Genomic DNA, 15,803 nt, shown 5'->3' on the forward strand with positions numbered 1-15,803 from the left:
TCTGTTTGTCTTAAACATGTTAAAGCTTTTTGTTATACTGCCTTTTAATTTTGTATCCAAAGTTAAGTCTTCCATTTTTAAGAGAATTGCAAAATGTATAAGAACATGATGCTTTATACTTGAAGATTTATTTATAGTCAAAGCATAAATTCACGTTACCAGATATTTTTAATATATAAATTCAGATTTCACATTCTGATGGCTATAATTATCAAGAAATGCTAAAAGGTTTATCAACTTTTATCCTGTTAGGTCTACTTCTGAGAATTCATCCTTAAAAAAAACAAAGGAACACAAGGAAATTTTTGGAAGTGATGGATATGTAGGTTGCCTCCGTTACAGTGGCAGTTTCACGAGTATATACATATGTCCAAACTTAACAAATTGTATACATTAACTGTGTGAATTTTTTTTTTTGTATATCAGTTATACCTTCATAAAGCTTTTATTTCTAAAAAAAAAAAAAATCTGCCCTTAGAAAATAGAGATGTGTGGGATTTCTGTACAAGAATTTTAGTTCAGAATTATATATAATACCAAAGCTGAAAGCAAACAAAATATCCCAAAATAGTTAGAGTCACGCTATAGAAGATGTCCATCTATTAATGTCATTTTAAAGGATATGTAACAACTTGAGAAAATGTGTATTTTATACTGTTAAGAGGGAAAGGAACAGGATATGACACTATCTGACACTTTTCCAGTAAGGTAAACTTGTGAATGTATATAGATGACCTATATGAATACAGCCAACACAGAAGAAAATCGTTATGGTATTGTCATAGGAAATCATTTCATTTGCTAAATAAACAAATGTTCTTTTATAATAAAAACAATAATATTTAATTACCAAAAGATAAATCTTTCAAAAAGGAATTAAACCTCTAAAAATTTAGTGGCTTAAAATATATTCCCTAAAGTACCTTTTAGAAAATAAAGTTATATTTAATTTTTTTAATGTATGATTGCCTATTAATAGGATTCTTTTTTGACCCAACACCTAAAGCCAATTCTGACTTAAATAACAAATGTCTTCTGAAAGCATCTCTTCAAATTAAAAATAAATGCCATTTTTAAGAAAGTTGTGAAAATAATATGTTAATAACAGCCATTATACAGTGGTTGAGTTTTCAGGTTCTAAGCAATGCATTTATATTTTCTGTGTTCTGATTTAAGGGATTTGGGATTGTTTTCTTCCTAGATCTGGTTTGCCTTTGTTAATGGCTTCTCTGGACAGATCCTGTTTGAGAGATGGTGTATAGGTCTTTACAATGTGGTAAGTTGAGGACATTTGATTATTTTTGTTTCATTAAATACTTTGAGATAAAGGTTCACCCTGCGTTAGATTGCTTGGAGTAATAACCACTTTGTGCCCTTTAGATGTTTACAGCAATGCCTCCCTTAACGCTCGGAATATTTGAGAGATCATGCAGAAAAGAGAATATGTTAAAGTATCCTGAATTATACAAAACGTCTCAGAACGCACTGGACTTCAACACCAAGGTAGGACAGGATGTCCCGGCGCATGTTTGGGGTGGGCAGTGGGACTTGCTCTCCTGTTTTAATTACATGGGGCATCTGGTCTTCCAAAGCTAAGGAAACAACTACACGGTTCCGACCACGGCAAGTCATATTTGCCTCAGGTTCTGATATGGACTGAGAAGGGTTTTTATATGTTTGTTTTCTTATAAAATTAACTTGTAACCACAGTTCACTGGGGTTTGCCAGGCAGCAGTAAATTGGGTCTGAAAAACAGACAAGAGTGTCCTTTTGGCCCTCCGGCTTTCTGTCTTTGCAGCGTTGTAGGGAAAGGCTCACTCCTCCCAGGGGTCAGTCATCCAGGACCGATAAGGTCTGTCTTTACATGTGTAAAGTGGTGGCGGGGTGGATGATGTATCATTCTTTATCAATTCTCTGTTTTGTGAAATAACTTCAACCTCATAAGAATATTAGATTGTATTGGGCATTACAATCTCTGGCCAATAACTCAGTCATAATACTCAGTATTTCCAACCCATGAAATTTTAAATACAAGATAAAATATCTAACGTTTATCTAAACTCACATTCTGAGTTTGTACCCTACATAACACACCATGGACTATTTGTCATCCTTTGGGGTCATGGTGTTTTATTCATCCCAACAACAAAAATATCTCATTTATTTTTGCATAGTTTACTTTCCCTCAGGTTTATATTTTAAAGTCTTTCCACCAGTGTTTGTTAATAATTCAGGTTTCTGTTCAGTGTAAGTGAAAGAAAAATGTTTAATTTTGTAACCGTCAAGGTAGATGCTATTTTGAAAATATGATAAAAGCCACGAATGTAATACACCTTCACAGAACTTTTCCCATCTAGTACAGTACATGGTTATTGGCATATTACTAATAATCAGATGTGACCTAAATTCAATGCTTTGAATTTAGGACAGTTACCGTAGGATATTTTTAATGTTTATTAATTTGTAAAACCCTCAAAGGACATTTTTTCTCAGTATACCAAGAAAATAAAGTAAAAGGCATTTCACTTCCGCTAAGCTCACACTGGAAACGCTAACTTGATAGCCAGGGTGTCATTCATCTTCTGAGACAAGGTCTTCATGAATGCGCTGTGCATGCGTATCCAGGTGTGCAGATACAACTTGTTGGCATTGTTTTTAATAACTGAACTTGGTCAATTAACAACAACAACAAAAGCTGAAGTGTCCTGGGCCACTGCTTCTGAAAAGTATTTCTAATAGTCTCTGAAAATGATTAGTGCTTATAATGTGCAATATGCATGCTTTAATTTTTGAATGTCTTATTTTTGGATTTTTAAATTTTTTTTAAAGTTTATTTATTTTTGAGAGAGAGAGAGAGAGAGAGACAGAGTACAAGTCGGGGAGGGGCAGAGAGAGAGGGGGTCGGGGGAGACACAGAATCCAAAACAGGCTCCAGGCTCCAGGCTCTGAGCTGTCAACACAGAGCCCAAGGCAGGGCTCAAACTCACTAAATACAAGATCATGACCTGAGCCAAAGTCAGACGCTTAACCAACTGAGCCACCCAGGCGCCCCGATTTTTGGACTTTTTAAAAATTTGTTTATGATGTCCAGTTTTTATTAAATGGCACCACTTTGCTGTAAATTCTTTTCGTTACCTGTGGTGGGTATTTTCAAATGACGGTAAGACACAGAGCAGATACAATGGACTGTGAACTGTTGTTTTCCTGGAAAAGTGATCTGAGAGCTGAGAAAGTTCCAGGGCTACTGGCATGCTAACAGTAATTCTCACTAACCTGGACAGTTGTATCAAGCTCAGTCACAGGTGTCCAGTCTACCGTAGCTCAGGCTCCATGATACTCTCTCAAGAGTTAACTTCTCAGCCACAGACTTAGCCATGGTACTCTTGCTTATAAACATAAATTGATCCTGCCATGAGTATCCAAAGCCATTCCTGGAAAGTCACATCTTTTCGTGCCCTCTGCACATGGCAACTTTAGACAGTCTTGTGGCCAAGGAAAAGGTAGTTTATAGTTTCAGTGTGGAAGCATCCTTCCTTGTATCCTTTGTTGTTCTTTTGTTGTTTACAAAGTATTTCATTGTCTGCAGAGCCCATGCATTTCAAAAGTCATCAGATCAAGATAAAGAGATTATACAACTTCTCTATCCTTTGAATATTTATATACAAGTTGCCAACCATTTTTAATAGTATTTATGGATTGTCTCATGATTTCAGTGAAAATTCTTTGATTAAATCCCATCTAAGTGTTTTAAAATTCAGGGACAAATGGCTACAAAATGCATAGTTGTATACACAGCAGTTGCTGTGGGTCCCCAGTGTAGAAGCATTGTTGCCCTGAATGATGATGATTACGTTTGTTATGGTAAAAAGGGTCGGAGGTTCTGAGGTCGTGACAGGGGTTAAAGGATTAGCATGTGACAATAAGTATCGGTCAGGAAAATGGAAAAGTAGAACTAATTTTTCTTGCACCCACCTGTGCTTTCTGTCAAATAAAAACTTGTGGTAATGACATAGTGAGGAGAAGAGACAAAGGTTAATGAGTAACACAAGTTCAAATGTGTAATGTATTGGAGCGTAAATTGGATCATACAATCCGCTGTGGCTGGGTGAGCTAACAAAGGAGATTGAGATCACAGTGGAAAATTTTGGGAGGCAGGCAACTTAATTTCTGTTGTTTGAACAGCTTAAAACTATTAATACATGCCAGTTTTATTTAGCATAAGTTTTGCTTGCAAGAAGCACTTTTAAATGACAAAACTGCCGCACTTCAAAGGACCATAAGAATTGTAAACGGTTTTTCTATAACTTAATCTTGCACATCCCTGCCACGGAAAAAGTACCAGCCTTACATGCTCCCTTGTTCTTAAAGTACAATCGATATAGAAAAGTACTAACTAAAACGACGTTACACTTGTAGGAACTTTGACGTTGACAGGTGTTAAAAGTTGTGGAAGCCTTTTATAAATTCAGTAACAGTGGCAGTGCGGTAAAGAATTACACAAATGGTGTACCTGTTATTTCTAGCATGTAGTGTGTGTAGAGAGAGAGGTGGGGGGAGAGAAAGGATGCATTACATCCTTACCATTGAAGCATTTACACTTGTACTGCACATGGGAAAGAGAAAGTAGGGATTTCACCAAATTACAGTCTTTTCAAAAGTCTGTTCTTCTGGAATTATGAAAACAGTCGCACCTAAAGAATTTCAGGATCTACGTGTCTTTTAAATATTATTTTCCTTTGCAGGAAGAAATTTAAACTTTTAATACTTGGCTTTCAGAAAGCAGAAAAAATTTCAGTGAAGCTGAAAAAACATTTTGAGAAACATAAAAATAAATAAATGACCCATGAAGGTCTAAGAGGCAGAAAGTGTCTGTCAGTTCTATTAATTCACAGTGGTGGCCCGACAGAAACACGTTTTGTGAATCTAGCTCACAGATAAAAAGAAAGGTCAGAGTTCACAGAGCTAGTTTATCGCAAATGGTTCTCATGGATTTTTGTTTTCCCTCAGGTTTTCTGGGTTCATTGTTTAAATGGCCTCTTCCACTCAGTTATTCTGTTTTGGTTTCCACTAAAAGCCCTTCAGTATGGTAAGTAGAAAGGATATGAATGCTAAGAGATGACTTTTTACGTTTTTAGAAAAATAACTCAATGTCAATATATGTTAAAAATTATAGCAGTGTTTCATTTTATGCTGTTTTCCTTAACTTAAAATACATGCATCCAAAAACTGTACACACTTTAAAGATTTTTATTATTCCTTTGGGAGCAAAGTGATTTAATATATGCAAAGCCTTTCTTCTCCACTTCTCATGTTTTCCAAACTTGCAGAGAGTTAAATTTTAGGGCTCTTTTTTTCCTCCATTGATGTAGAGCTTGAAGACAGTAGTGCTAATATTTTATGTAGTCCATTTATTATACCTGCGAGGCTTGTACCAAGCCCTTTATACTGAACCTGATAAGACACACTCGTGTTTTCAAGTCGACGTGAGCCGACATCTTGAATGAGATTTTTAATATGTTTTTATGGTCATCTTGGAGTGTAAGCTTTTCCTCTGCTTGTTTTGAGGGAGTGACTTTATTCCGTCAGTCCTGAGAGAGAGGATGATGGTGAAGCGCCTCTGCACATAAAAATGATAAAGTAGCCACTTTAGAAAGCGATCCCTGTGACTCTCGAGCTGGTACTGCCGTGTCCCCCGGAGCAGACCATGCTGGAGATCCCAAGGAAGGCAGCCGGCCGCTGGGGGCCTCTGCCCCCAAACTACAGGCATTGAAAACATGACACCTACCCCACCCCAGGTCTGTCCGTCCTTTAGAAGTGCAGGCCTTCCCCCCGCCGGCTGTGAGTTAATGACTGGCAATAGAAGAGCCAGCATCCGGTCCCTTCTTGCCCTCCTACGCCCTGTTCTCCACAGGCAAGGTGGTCCTGGTAAAAGGGACATGGACCACGTGCCTCGCTCCTCACAAACCCACAGACTTCTGTCGAGTTTAGAACGAGATGCACAGCCCTCACCGGGGTTAACTCCTCCACCTGTGTCTTCCCTGCTTTCCTGGCCACGGGGCCTCAGCCTGCCACTTGGATGCACTGCTGACTTCGTCCGCCAGATATTCCAGCGGGTTCTCTCCCTCCGTGCCTCAGGCCTGGGCTGCCAGAGAGCTGCCAACACTGCCTTCTCTGCTTCTGCTCCTCCTCAATATCCTCTGTCCTCTTCGTGAGGTCTTTGACTACCAGGGTGTGACATATTTGCTCACTTTTTATTGTCTTTCTCCGTAGTTAGAATCAGAGTTCCAGGAGCACCTGGGTGCCTCAGTCAGTCAAGTGTCCCACTTTGGCTCAGGTCATGATCTCATGGTTCATGGGTTCGAGCCCTGCATAGGGCTCTGTGCTGACCGCTTGCTCAGAGCCTGGAGCCTGCTTCAGATTCTGTGTCTCCCTCTCTGTCTGCCCTTCCCCTACTTTCTCTCTCTCTCTGTCTCTCTCTCTCTGCCTCTCAAAGATAAATAAATTTTAAAAATTTTAAAAAAGAATCAGAGTTCCAGAAGGGATTCCCCGTGTGGTTCAATGTTGTACTTGCAGTGTTTAAAACAATACCTAGTTAGTGAACTGTCCCTTCATGGGAACATGTGGCACGTATGGGATAAATGTTACAAGGAGGGTGAGGGCTTCATGTCTGAATCAGAGATTTTTCATCTCATTTCTTTGTTAATTTCCCTGCCAGTACACTAAATAGTTCTCATTTTCTAAGCCATGGAAATGAGTGGTAAGAAAATCCAATTAGAGTATAGCCTCTTGACCCGGATGGGCCAGGAGAACCAGAATGGATTTTTTTTTTCTTGAGATAATAATTCACATGCCATAAAATTCACCTTTTAAATTGTACAATTCAGCGTTTTTTAGTATATTCACAGAATTGCCCAAATTCACCACTGTCTAATGCCAGAACATTCCCATCACCCCCTAAAGAAGCCCCATACCCGGGGCGCCTGGGTGGCGCAGTCGGTTAAGCGTCCGACTTCAGCCAGGTCACGATCTCGCGGTCCGGGAGTTCGAGCCCCGCGTCGGGCTCTGGGCTGATGGCTCAGAGCCTGGAGCCTGTTTCTGATTCTGTGTCTCCCTCTTTCTCTGCTCCTCCCCCATTCATGCTCTGTCTCTCTCTGTCCCAAAAATAAATAAACGTTGAAAAAAAAAAAAAATTTAAAAAAAAAAAAAAAAAAAGAAGCCCCATACCCATTAGCAGTTACTCCCTATCGCTCCTCCCCCCCAGCCCCTGGGAGCCACTCACTGCTGTCTGTGGGCTTGCCTGTTCTGGACGTTTCGGAAGAATGGAATCGCGTAATATGTGGCCTTGGTTCAAGTTGCAGCATGAATCGGTACTTCACCTCTTACAGCTGAATGATGCTCCGTTGTATGGATTTCCCATGTTCTGCGTATCCATTCTTCCGCTGACGGACATTTAGATTGCTTCCACTCTTTGGAGCCATGGGACATTGAGATGTAGGGTACGATGTGGGACCTTAGACAACTTCCCTACGTAAACCTTATTTTCAGATTGCAAAATCAATATAGGTATGAAAGACTACACATGGCCGTCTCTTGATATTTCAGCATTGTAAATTAGAAAAAAGAAATTGGATATCCAAAGTATCTCAAGTCGAGTAGCATCTAAAAACACCTGAACAGTGACAGAGTTTGAAAGGAATTCCCGGGTAACTCCAGCTCCTGGCGAACAGATCCTAGGACTCCCTTTGCATGTTCACAGTTTCCCAGAAACTGCCCGAGCCAGCTACCATCAGCAGAGGCAGTTGATAAAAAGGGTGCCACCTGTAGACCCAGACCTAGCCCAGTCAAGGGCATGCGTGCTTTCTCTTCTTAGGACATGAATGGCATCTGGCACAAATTACCTTGTAACATTCTAATGTTGAGGGGTTTGTTGTGGGGTTTTTGCCTTATTTTTAATTTTTAAATAAGGAGAGGTTTTAGATTTGGGGTTTTGTTTTTGTTTTTGTAGCTCTTGAAAGGATGAGGTACACAAGAAATATAAGGCTATAGAAAGTACAGCGAAATATTCATTTCTTTACTTCTCACAGTATGGCCTATAGACACCTATAAATACCCCTGACCTTTTTGGGCTACCCGAGGTCAAAATTTCAAAATTTTTATCGTATTATCCAGACGTGATTTTTCTTTCTTCACGGCTGATACAAAAGCAAGGCGGGTAAAATTGCTGATACCTTAGCACACATAGTGGTACCACCGGACCACTGGGCAGTGGTATTCTTCCCTGCCAGGCACCCACATTAAAAAACAACAAAAGCCAGTTTCACTTAAGCATGCCCTTGAAGAAGCTGTAAAACCGATACCTTTGTTAAATCCTGAAACCTGGTGCATGTCCCATTAATATTCTGTGTGACGAAATGGGAAGGGAGCAGAAAGCCGTTGTGCTGCGCACCAGTGAGACTTGAACCGGGCAGAGTGCCCTATGCGCCATACGAGTTCTGACCTGAACCAGCTACTTTCAAGAGGCTGCAGAATCCTGCCTGGGTTGAAGATCCACTCAAAATGTCAAGTGGAACCACCGATCTTACTGTAATTAGAGCACTGAAAGCTCACTGATACAGTTTCAGGTTCCACGTGTAACCTTCACGAAACTACTTGTTGAGTTTTGATGTAGTATCAAAGAATATCGTTAGAGAAGATTCTTAAAACACTCCTCTATGACTCCATCTCTCCGTGAAGTTGAATTTCCCTCATATATTTCAACCAGAACAATATGAGAATCCAGCTGCCTTCCATTAAGCAAGACATTAGCTTATAAAAATGTGAAACAGTGCCCAATTTTCTCACTAACCTGCTCTGTTTCTGGGAATATTGTTTATAAAAATCTGTTTATATTGTATGTATTGTGTTTATTACTATTATTTTTAGATAAATCAATACGTATTTTTAAATATTCTGCCTGAATTTCTAACTTAGTAAACATCGATAGATATAAACCACACGAACAAAAGCTTTTGGGAATCCTCAATAATTTTTAAGTGCAAAGGAGTCTAGAGATGAGAAAGTATGAGAACAAATGATTTGCCTGAATGATCCAAATGCTGAATCCAACAAACCCCACAATAGGCTCTTAATTTTTTTTCTCAATGTGATCTTCAAATGAATCTTCGGCTTCTTCATGATGAACCAGTCGTGACCAGAAGGCTTATTACTTGGACCCAAATGTGATCATTTTTGATAACTTATATATTTTGGTTAAGGGACCTGTGTAAATGTGTGGAAAACAGGAAGGGATCATAAGACACTTTCAGTTATTTTGTAGATTTATGAGTATGTTAATTTGGTTGTATGGAAATTTGCAGGTTAATTGCCGACACTTACAAGTTTGTCCACAGTGTACTCATAAGACATAGCACGTCAGCTCCTATATCCCTAATCATGGAATACCCCCACAGAGAGGAGTCCTCTCTATTGCCAAGCCATTAAGCAGCCCTTCCTGACTACTTGTAACCAAAAACTTTAGAGAGGGTAGAGCCATATCATGGAGCCCCTACCACATGTTCCCAGTACTGACACTGTGCTTGGTGCCTTACATATGAAGCCTCATTTTAATCTCAAAACTCCTCCAGGGTGGTTCGTTTCACTTCATCTTTTAAGTGAAGAAACTGAGTTGGCTGGAGATTGATTATACACTAACATGATACAATTAGTCACAGAACCAAGCCCCAGTCTGTGTCACCCAAACTCACCTGATTATTCCTTCTTTTCATACCAGTGCCACTCTGCCTGTTCATCCCATACGTTAACATATTTTGTCCTTGCATGTGAGACTGAATAAATATTGTTGCCTATTTGTATAAATAGGATATCGTATTGCCTATGCCATGAGTTTTACATTTTTCCGTGGTGCCAATGATATGATTATTCATTTATTTTTATTTTTTTAATTTTTTTAACAGTAATCATTTTTCTTTGTTAGCTACCACTCCCTTCATCTAAAGCCACGTTAGTCATTTCTGGAATAACAAAATACTTTAAAATATGCCCCTAAATTCAGCCAGACCTTCCAAGAGCTATATGCCTGGAATCATATTGGTGCCCTCAGTCTTCTGTGAGTTGCATTTATGAATCCCTTTTGGACCAATGCCAACAACTTTATGAAGAGAAAGTACGAAGCCTCCCTAAAACCTTCATCTATATTGTTAACAGAGTTCTTTATTAAGGGTTCAGGATGCTTTCCTGTCTCAGTGTCCATAACATTAGGCTTTGCTTAATACTTAGTTCAATTTTTTTTTTCCCCATCTCATGGATCCTAAGAATTGGTTAACAAGTCGGTTTTCCTCCTTCTTGTTGGCTTTTGGAAAAATTGTTTTCACTTTGTGACCCACATTCATAGCGACTTTGTGGGACTTCTTACAATTTTTTTTAATTCGCTACTTGCTGGCTCTATTGTGTGCCACTTGGTTCCCCTTCTTTTGTTTAACACATGTAAATTGATTTATATTTGAAAGGATTCTGAAAGGACCTCATTTATTTTCACTTCTAACAAGCCTCTCTTCCTGTCATACAGGTACCGTATTTGGAAATGGGAAAACCTCTGATTATCTGCTGTTGGGAAACTTTGTTTACACGGTGAGTGCAGAACATTTGCCTAGTTTGTATATCAGATCAAATCCTTTTAACTGTGTGCACTGCTGGATTTAGAGTTGTTTACACTTCCCCTTAAAAAAGAAATAAGATGAGGGGCACCTGGGTAGCTCAGTTGGTTAAGCATCTGGCTCTTGATTTTGGCTCAGGTCATGATGTCGCGGTTCATGGGATTGAGCCGTGTGAAGGGCTCTGCACTGACAGTGTGGAGCCTGCTTGGACTGTCTCTCTCCCTGTCTCTCTGCCCCTCTCCCACTTTGTGTGCTCTTTCCTTCTCTCTCTCTTTCAAGAATAAATCAATTAAAAAATAATAATCTAAATAAAAATGAAAATAGATGTTTTGACTATTAAGAGGTTTTTTTATATTAGGTTCTTAATATGTCATTTAGGCTCACTGACTTTACAAGACTTTGGTTGCTATTGTTTTCAGTATTCCCTCTTTACTCTTAGTGCCCCCCATTTGCCCTTTTTCTCTTCCTTGTCTCTTTTTCCTCATTTTTATTTTACTGCCCTTAATTTTTTTTTTTTTTTTGGCTTTCCTGAATTTATGGCAAATATTATCATACTGTTCTTGGGTATTTAACCAGTAATTATTCTAGAGTCTCATGATGACTGAAATGGGAGCGGAATCACTCTTTGGGGACATTTCATCCACACAAGGCATGGAACCCACTGTGTTAAGTCACTATCCAAACACTTACGGAGGACGCAGACATGCGTGCAATCCCGTTCCTGCCATAAAGGTCCAAAAAATGTTTTAAAACCACTTTAACCTTAAAAGTCAAAACTATTACTTGACTGCTAATGCCTGAGGTCACGTGGTTGGTGTCTGGTAAGTTTTCTACTCACCTTCAACTCTGAATTCTCAGACCAGCATTCCCTCCTCTCTAATCCTGTGTCCCTGTCCATGACCCCCTGATGAAGGCAGTGTGCTGCTCCAAATACTGAGTGGCTGTCAGTGTGGCCGGTTCAGTTGGTAGAAAAACTATATTATGATGCTTAAATATCAAGTGTTTAAGTTACCGAGTGATAGGATGTTAAGGCCAGTAAGTAACAGAGGGATTAAGTTTTTTCCAGAGGTCTTCTTTCCATTGACATCAACCAACTGAAGTAGTGAGAGAGAGAGAAAGTGTGTCGGGTCAGGGGCGCTGGTGACTTGGTCTCATGCAGCGTGGGTGCCAAAACAAATAAGTAACTACTTGATAGAGTACATTTAGAAATTAATCGGAGGATGTATCATGGATGTGTTTCAGGGACACATTCAGGCACTCAGGTCTCAGGAAGGCGTTTTTCTTCATGTCAACCTACGCCTCTTAGTTTTGAACTTTTATAGGGTTTGTTAATGAGCACTTACATTTTAAGAGTTTTATTTCTACAGATATTAATCCTAAATTGCCATTAGATATCTTGCTGAGAAGGCCCAAACGCTTCACTTGAACCTGGCTTTATGACCCCACGGGGAAGCCCCTAATGTCATTTGCAAACCCTGAAAGTGCCTGAAACGCAGAGCTAGCAAGCGTGCCCTGACCACCTGTGTGAGGCTGGTGGCACACTGCTACCGCCTTCAGTGCCCAGAATCCCTTTGACTACTGACAGGCTTTAAAACTTTTTTTTTTATACTTTTTAAATTTTTTTAATGTTTTCATTTTTGAGAGACAGAGGGAGATAGAGTGTGAGCAGGGGAGGGGCAGAGAGAGAGACAGAGACAGAGACAGAATCCGAGGCAGGCTCCAGGCTCTGAGCTGTCAGCACAGAGCCTGACGTGGGGCTCGAACCCACGAACCGTGAGATCATGACCTGAGCTGAATGAAGTCAGACGCTCAACCGACTGAGCCACCCGGGCGCCCCTTAGAACTTCATTTTTAATTATAAAAAGATAATAGCAGGTAACAGTTCAGTGCCAAGCACTGTTTTTAGTGTTTTATACCCACACCCCTGTGAGGGAGGTGACCTACATCAGTCCCAGTTTACAGGTGAAGGAGCGGAAACACACATGTCAAGTAACTTGCCTCGTGCCTTGACCAAAGTGCCTAATAAATGGTGGCGCATTGAGCACAAGTAGTGTGACTTCAGGGCATGTCCAGTTAACCTTTGAGCCACCCTATCAAAAACACAGGACAGTTCATTACAGCATGTTCCCTTACTGCAGAGTTAGTAGCAGAGTCAATAACGGGTATGTGCATCACGGAGGGCATAACAGGCTTTTATATCCTAATCGGTAGGGTTTTTAAGTAAGTAGAGTTACAGAGTAAGTGTTTAAATTTCTAAACAGCCAGTTATATTACTTTTAGAATTTATCTCTAAAGTTCGGAAAGTAGAGGCTTTAAGTCTCATAGATGATATTTCTTTAATGTTTTTAAAAAGTTTTTAACTTTATTTTACTTATTTTGAGAGAGAGAGAGAGCATGGGAGAGAGCACGGGAAGGACAGTGAGAGAGTAAGAGAGAGAATCCCAAGCAGGCTCAGCACTGTCAGCGCAGAGCCCAATGTGGGGCTCGAACTCACGAACCGTGAGATCATGACCTGAGCCAAGATCAAGAGTCTGTCGCTTAACCGACTGAGCCACCTTAGGCACCCCATTACAGATGATATAAAATAAAAAAAAATTTTTAATGTTTATTTTTGAGACAGAGAGAGACAGAGCATGAACAGGGGAGGGTCAGAGAGAGGGAGACACAGAATCTGAAGCAGGCTCCAGGCTCTGAGCAAGCGGTCAGCACAGAGTCCGACGTGGGGCTCGAACTCACAGACCGTGAGATCATGACCTGAGCCAAAGTCGGAAGCTCAACCGAGCCACCCAGGCGCCCCTAAAATCAAATTAAAGCACACTTGAATCCAAGTTACCGCAGGTTTGCATTCATTGTTCACGAATTGTACAGGAAACGGCAGGCACAAACCTCGTGGATGGACCGTGAGGCTGTGCAGGTGAGGAGAGCTGGGATGGTGGCAGGAGTGTGATGCTACTAATGGGCTGTTCTGAGTGGCCACGGCCACCATGTGCAGATAGCCCACCTGTTTCTTTGCTTGGTGGACATACAAGGCAAGCTGTGAATCATCTACCAGTCCCATAGTCTAATTCACAGTGTAATACTTAGTCTTTATAAACCTCACTTCAATCATTGGAACTGTCACATTTATGAAATAAAATAACATTTTCCCTTCTGTCTTAGTTTGTGGTGATAACCGTGTGTTTGAAAGCTGGATTGGAGACCTCATATTGGACATGGGTAAGAGTGTCTCTATCCACAACCAAGGCATTTCCCGTTTACTTAGGTGTTAACTGTGAACATTGTTGTTCTTTATACTAACTTTACGTATCCCTGTTCCCTGGTCCCACAGTTTGTTCATCGTGAGGGGTCTTGGGTGGAAGGAGGAGAACTGGGGATTCTAGTTTGTCTGATTTGGAAACAGTGAATAAAGAAAACTGAAGTAGGTTTATTGACCACAAGAGTGTCAGAGCCTTTAATATATTATTGTGTATTGTGAATATCCCAGGAAGGAGAGAGGCTTCCAAACTTATTTGACTAAAGAGTCTTTTCTTAGTAGAATGTGTCGCAAGATGCATTTGGCGGAAAACCCGCTGGAAAATGATTATGAAGACCAGCAACATTAGCAAAAATTTGTCCTCAGATATTTGTAAATACCCAGTTTGGGTAAAAACATGTTCCAGTTTAGAACATTAGTTTTGCGGTATCCAGGTAGAGAGACCCAAGAAGCAAAAAGAAATGAAAGTTTGATGTTCAGGAGAAAGATGGGCACAAGAAACGTGGAGCTGACCATCATCAACATACAGGTAGCATTCTCCCACGTGTCTAACTTCTCCCAGAGACAGCATGCAAAGTGAAAACAAAGGAGGTTAAACATGGCAGCAGATGAAAAAGAGGAGATTCGGAGGAGAAAGCCCCCAAAGGAGACAGAGACGGAACACTTCTAAATGCCAGTAGCACAAACATCCTAGCCGTGGTTGGAAGACATTAGCATTAGCCCTGATGAAGGATCTAGTTAAACACGCCCACATCATTGTTTAGAAATTCCTATAGATACTATTTGATGGATGTAGTAAAAAATTAATAAGGGAATTTGTGAAAGCTTCATTAGTGTTTGTGGAGCCGGCCTACCTAAAAGTCTCGTGACTCAGATTCTCTTCCTTCACAGTTCAGCCATATTGCGATTTGGGGCAGCATCGTACTCTGGGTGGTGTTTTTTGGAATCTACTCATCTCTGTGGCCTGCTGTTCCGATGGCCCCTGATATGTCAGGAGAGGTAATGTGTCCTGATAACTCCCGATCCAACTAATCTTAAAAATTCGTGTTCATTAACGAACCTTGTTTGGCATGGATTTGTATTAAAATAGTATTTGGCCATTTAAAAGCTATTTTTAATTTCCACAGTTGCAAGTGATAAATCTTGAGAGAACATTTTAAACTTGGACATTCTACTTAAATCTGACTTACCCTTTCAAAATCCTAGCTGGAACACTAAAATGTGGTCAGGAGCTTTATTCATGTTAAGAATCTCCATCTAGAAGATGCCATTTTAAAATTAGACTATAAATCCACAAATACATTTTGAATCAGAGATTTGGAGAAATGGTTAGCTGATGTCTTTGGGACAGTCTGTCATTTCTTCTGTTATCTCTCATTCTAGGGAAAAGTGTACCGTCACTAGATTAAATGCACTTTTAGAGTCGTCTTAATGAGATTGGTTTAGTTTTCATTTTGAACGAGTTAGGGCATCTGACGTTTCAGCCTTATCACAGTCCATTTTCAATTCTGTCTTTTAGGTTCTGGTTACACTGGTAGGAATTGAGTTATTAGGTGTTCATGGGGGAGTGTCACAAGATCTCCTTTCCTTCAGAAGAGATTCCAGCAGTAGGAGGGTTTATGATTTCAATTGCAGGAAATTTGACATAAAATGTATAAAAGAAAATGTGGAAAACATTTCAGGATTTCCTGTGACCTCACAGTAACTTGCAAATCAAGGAAATGTGAGCTCCGTTACAGTACATTGTTGTCCTGCAGCCACAGGAAAGATTTCCAGTGGTTTCCATGGATTTGTTGCCCCTAAGTACTGCCTGAGTACCTTTCACTTTTGACAGTCTGGTTTATAGATCATTTTCATGAAATTTTATCTGACAGCATCCTGCTTTTTATAAATTAGCA

At 40.1% G+C, this 15,803-nt stretch overlaps 1 protein-coding gene across 7 annotated transcripts in view; it reads left to right on the forward strand.

Moving 5' to 3' along the window:
* The window catches only part of ATP8A1 (ATPase phospholipid transporting 8A1), a 239,196-nt gene that overhangs the window by 189,064 nt on the left and 34,329 nt on the right, over positions 1 to 15,803 (forward strand). For all 7 annotated transcript variants that reach the window (XM_086705145.1, XM_086705147.1, XM_086705146.1 and 4 more), the window contains 6 exons: positions 1,202 to 1,276; positions 1,381 to 1,503; positions 5,008 to 5,086; positions 10,565 to 10,626; positions 13,812 to 13,868; positions 14,797 to 14,904. In XM_086705145.1, coding sequence (XP_086561271.1) covers positions 1,202 to 1,276; positions 1,381 to 1,503; positions 5,008 to 5,086; positions 10,565 to 10,626; positions 13,812 to 13,868; positions 14,797 to 14,904 — 504 coding nt within the window. The remainder of the gene's footprint in view (positions 1 to 1,201; positions 1,277 to 1,380; positions 1,504 to 5,007; positions 5,087 to 10,564; positions 10,627 to 13,811; positions 13,869 to 14,796; positions 14,905 to 15,803) is intronic.

This window comes from Puma concolor, chromosome B1 (assembly GCF_028749965.1).
Source record: "Puma concolor isolate L17-30 chromosome B1, mPumCon1.1.hap2, whole genome shotgun sequence".
NCBI classification, from domain to species: Eukaryota; Metazoa; Chordata; class Mammalia; order Carnivora; family Felidae; genus Puma; species Puma concolor.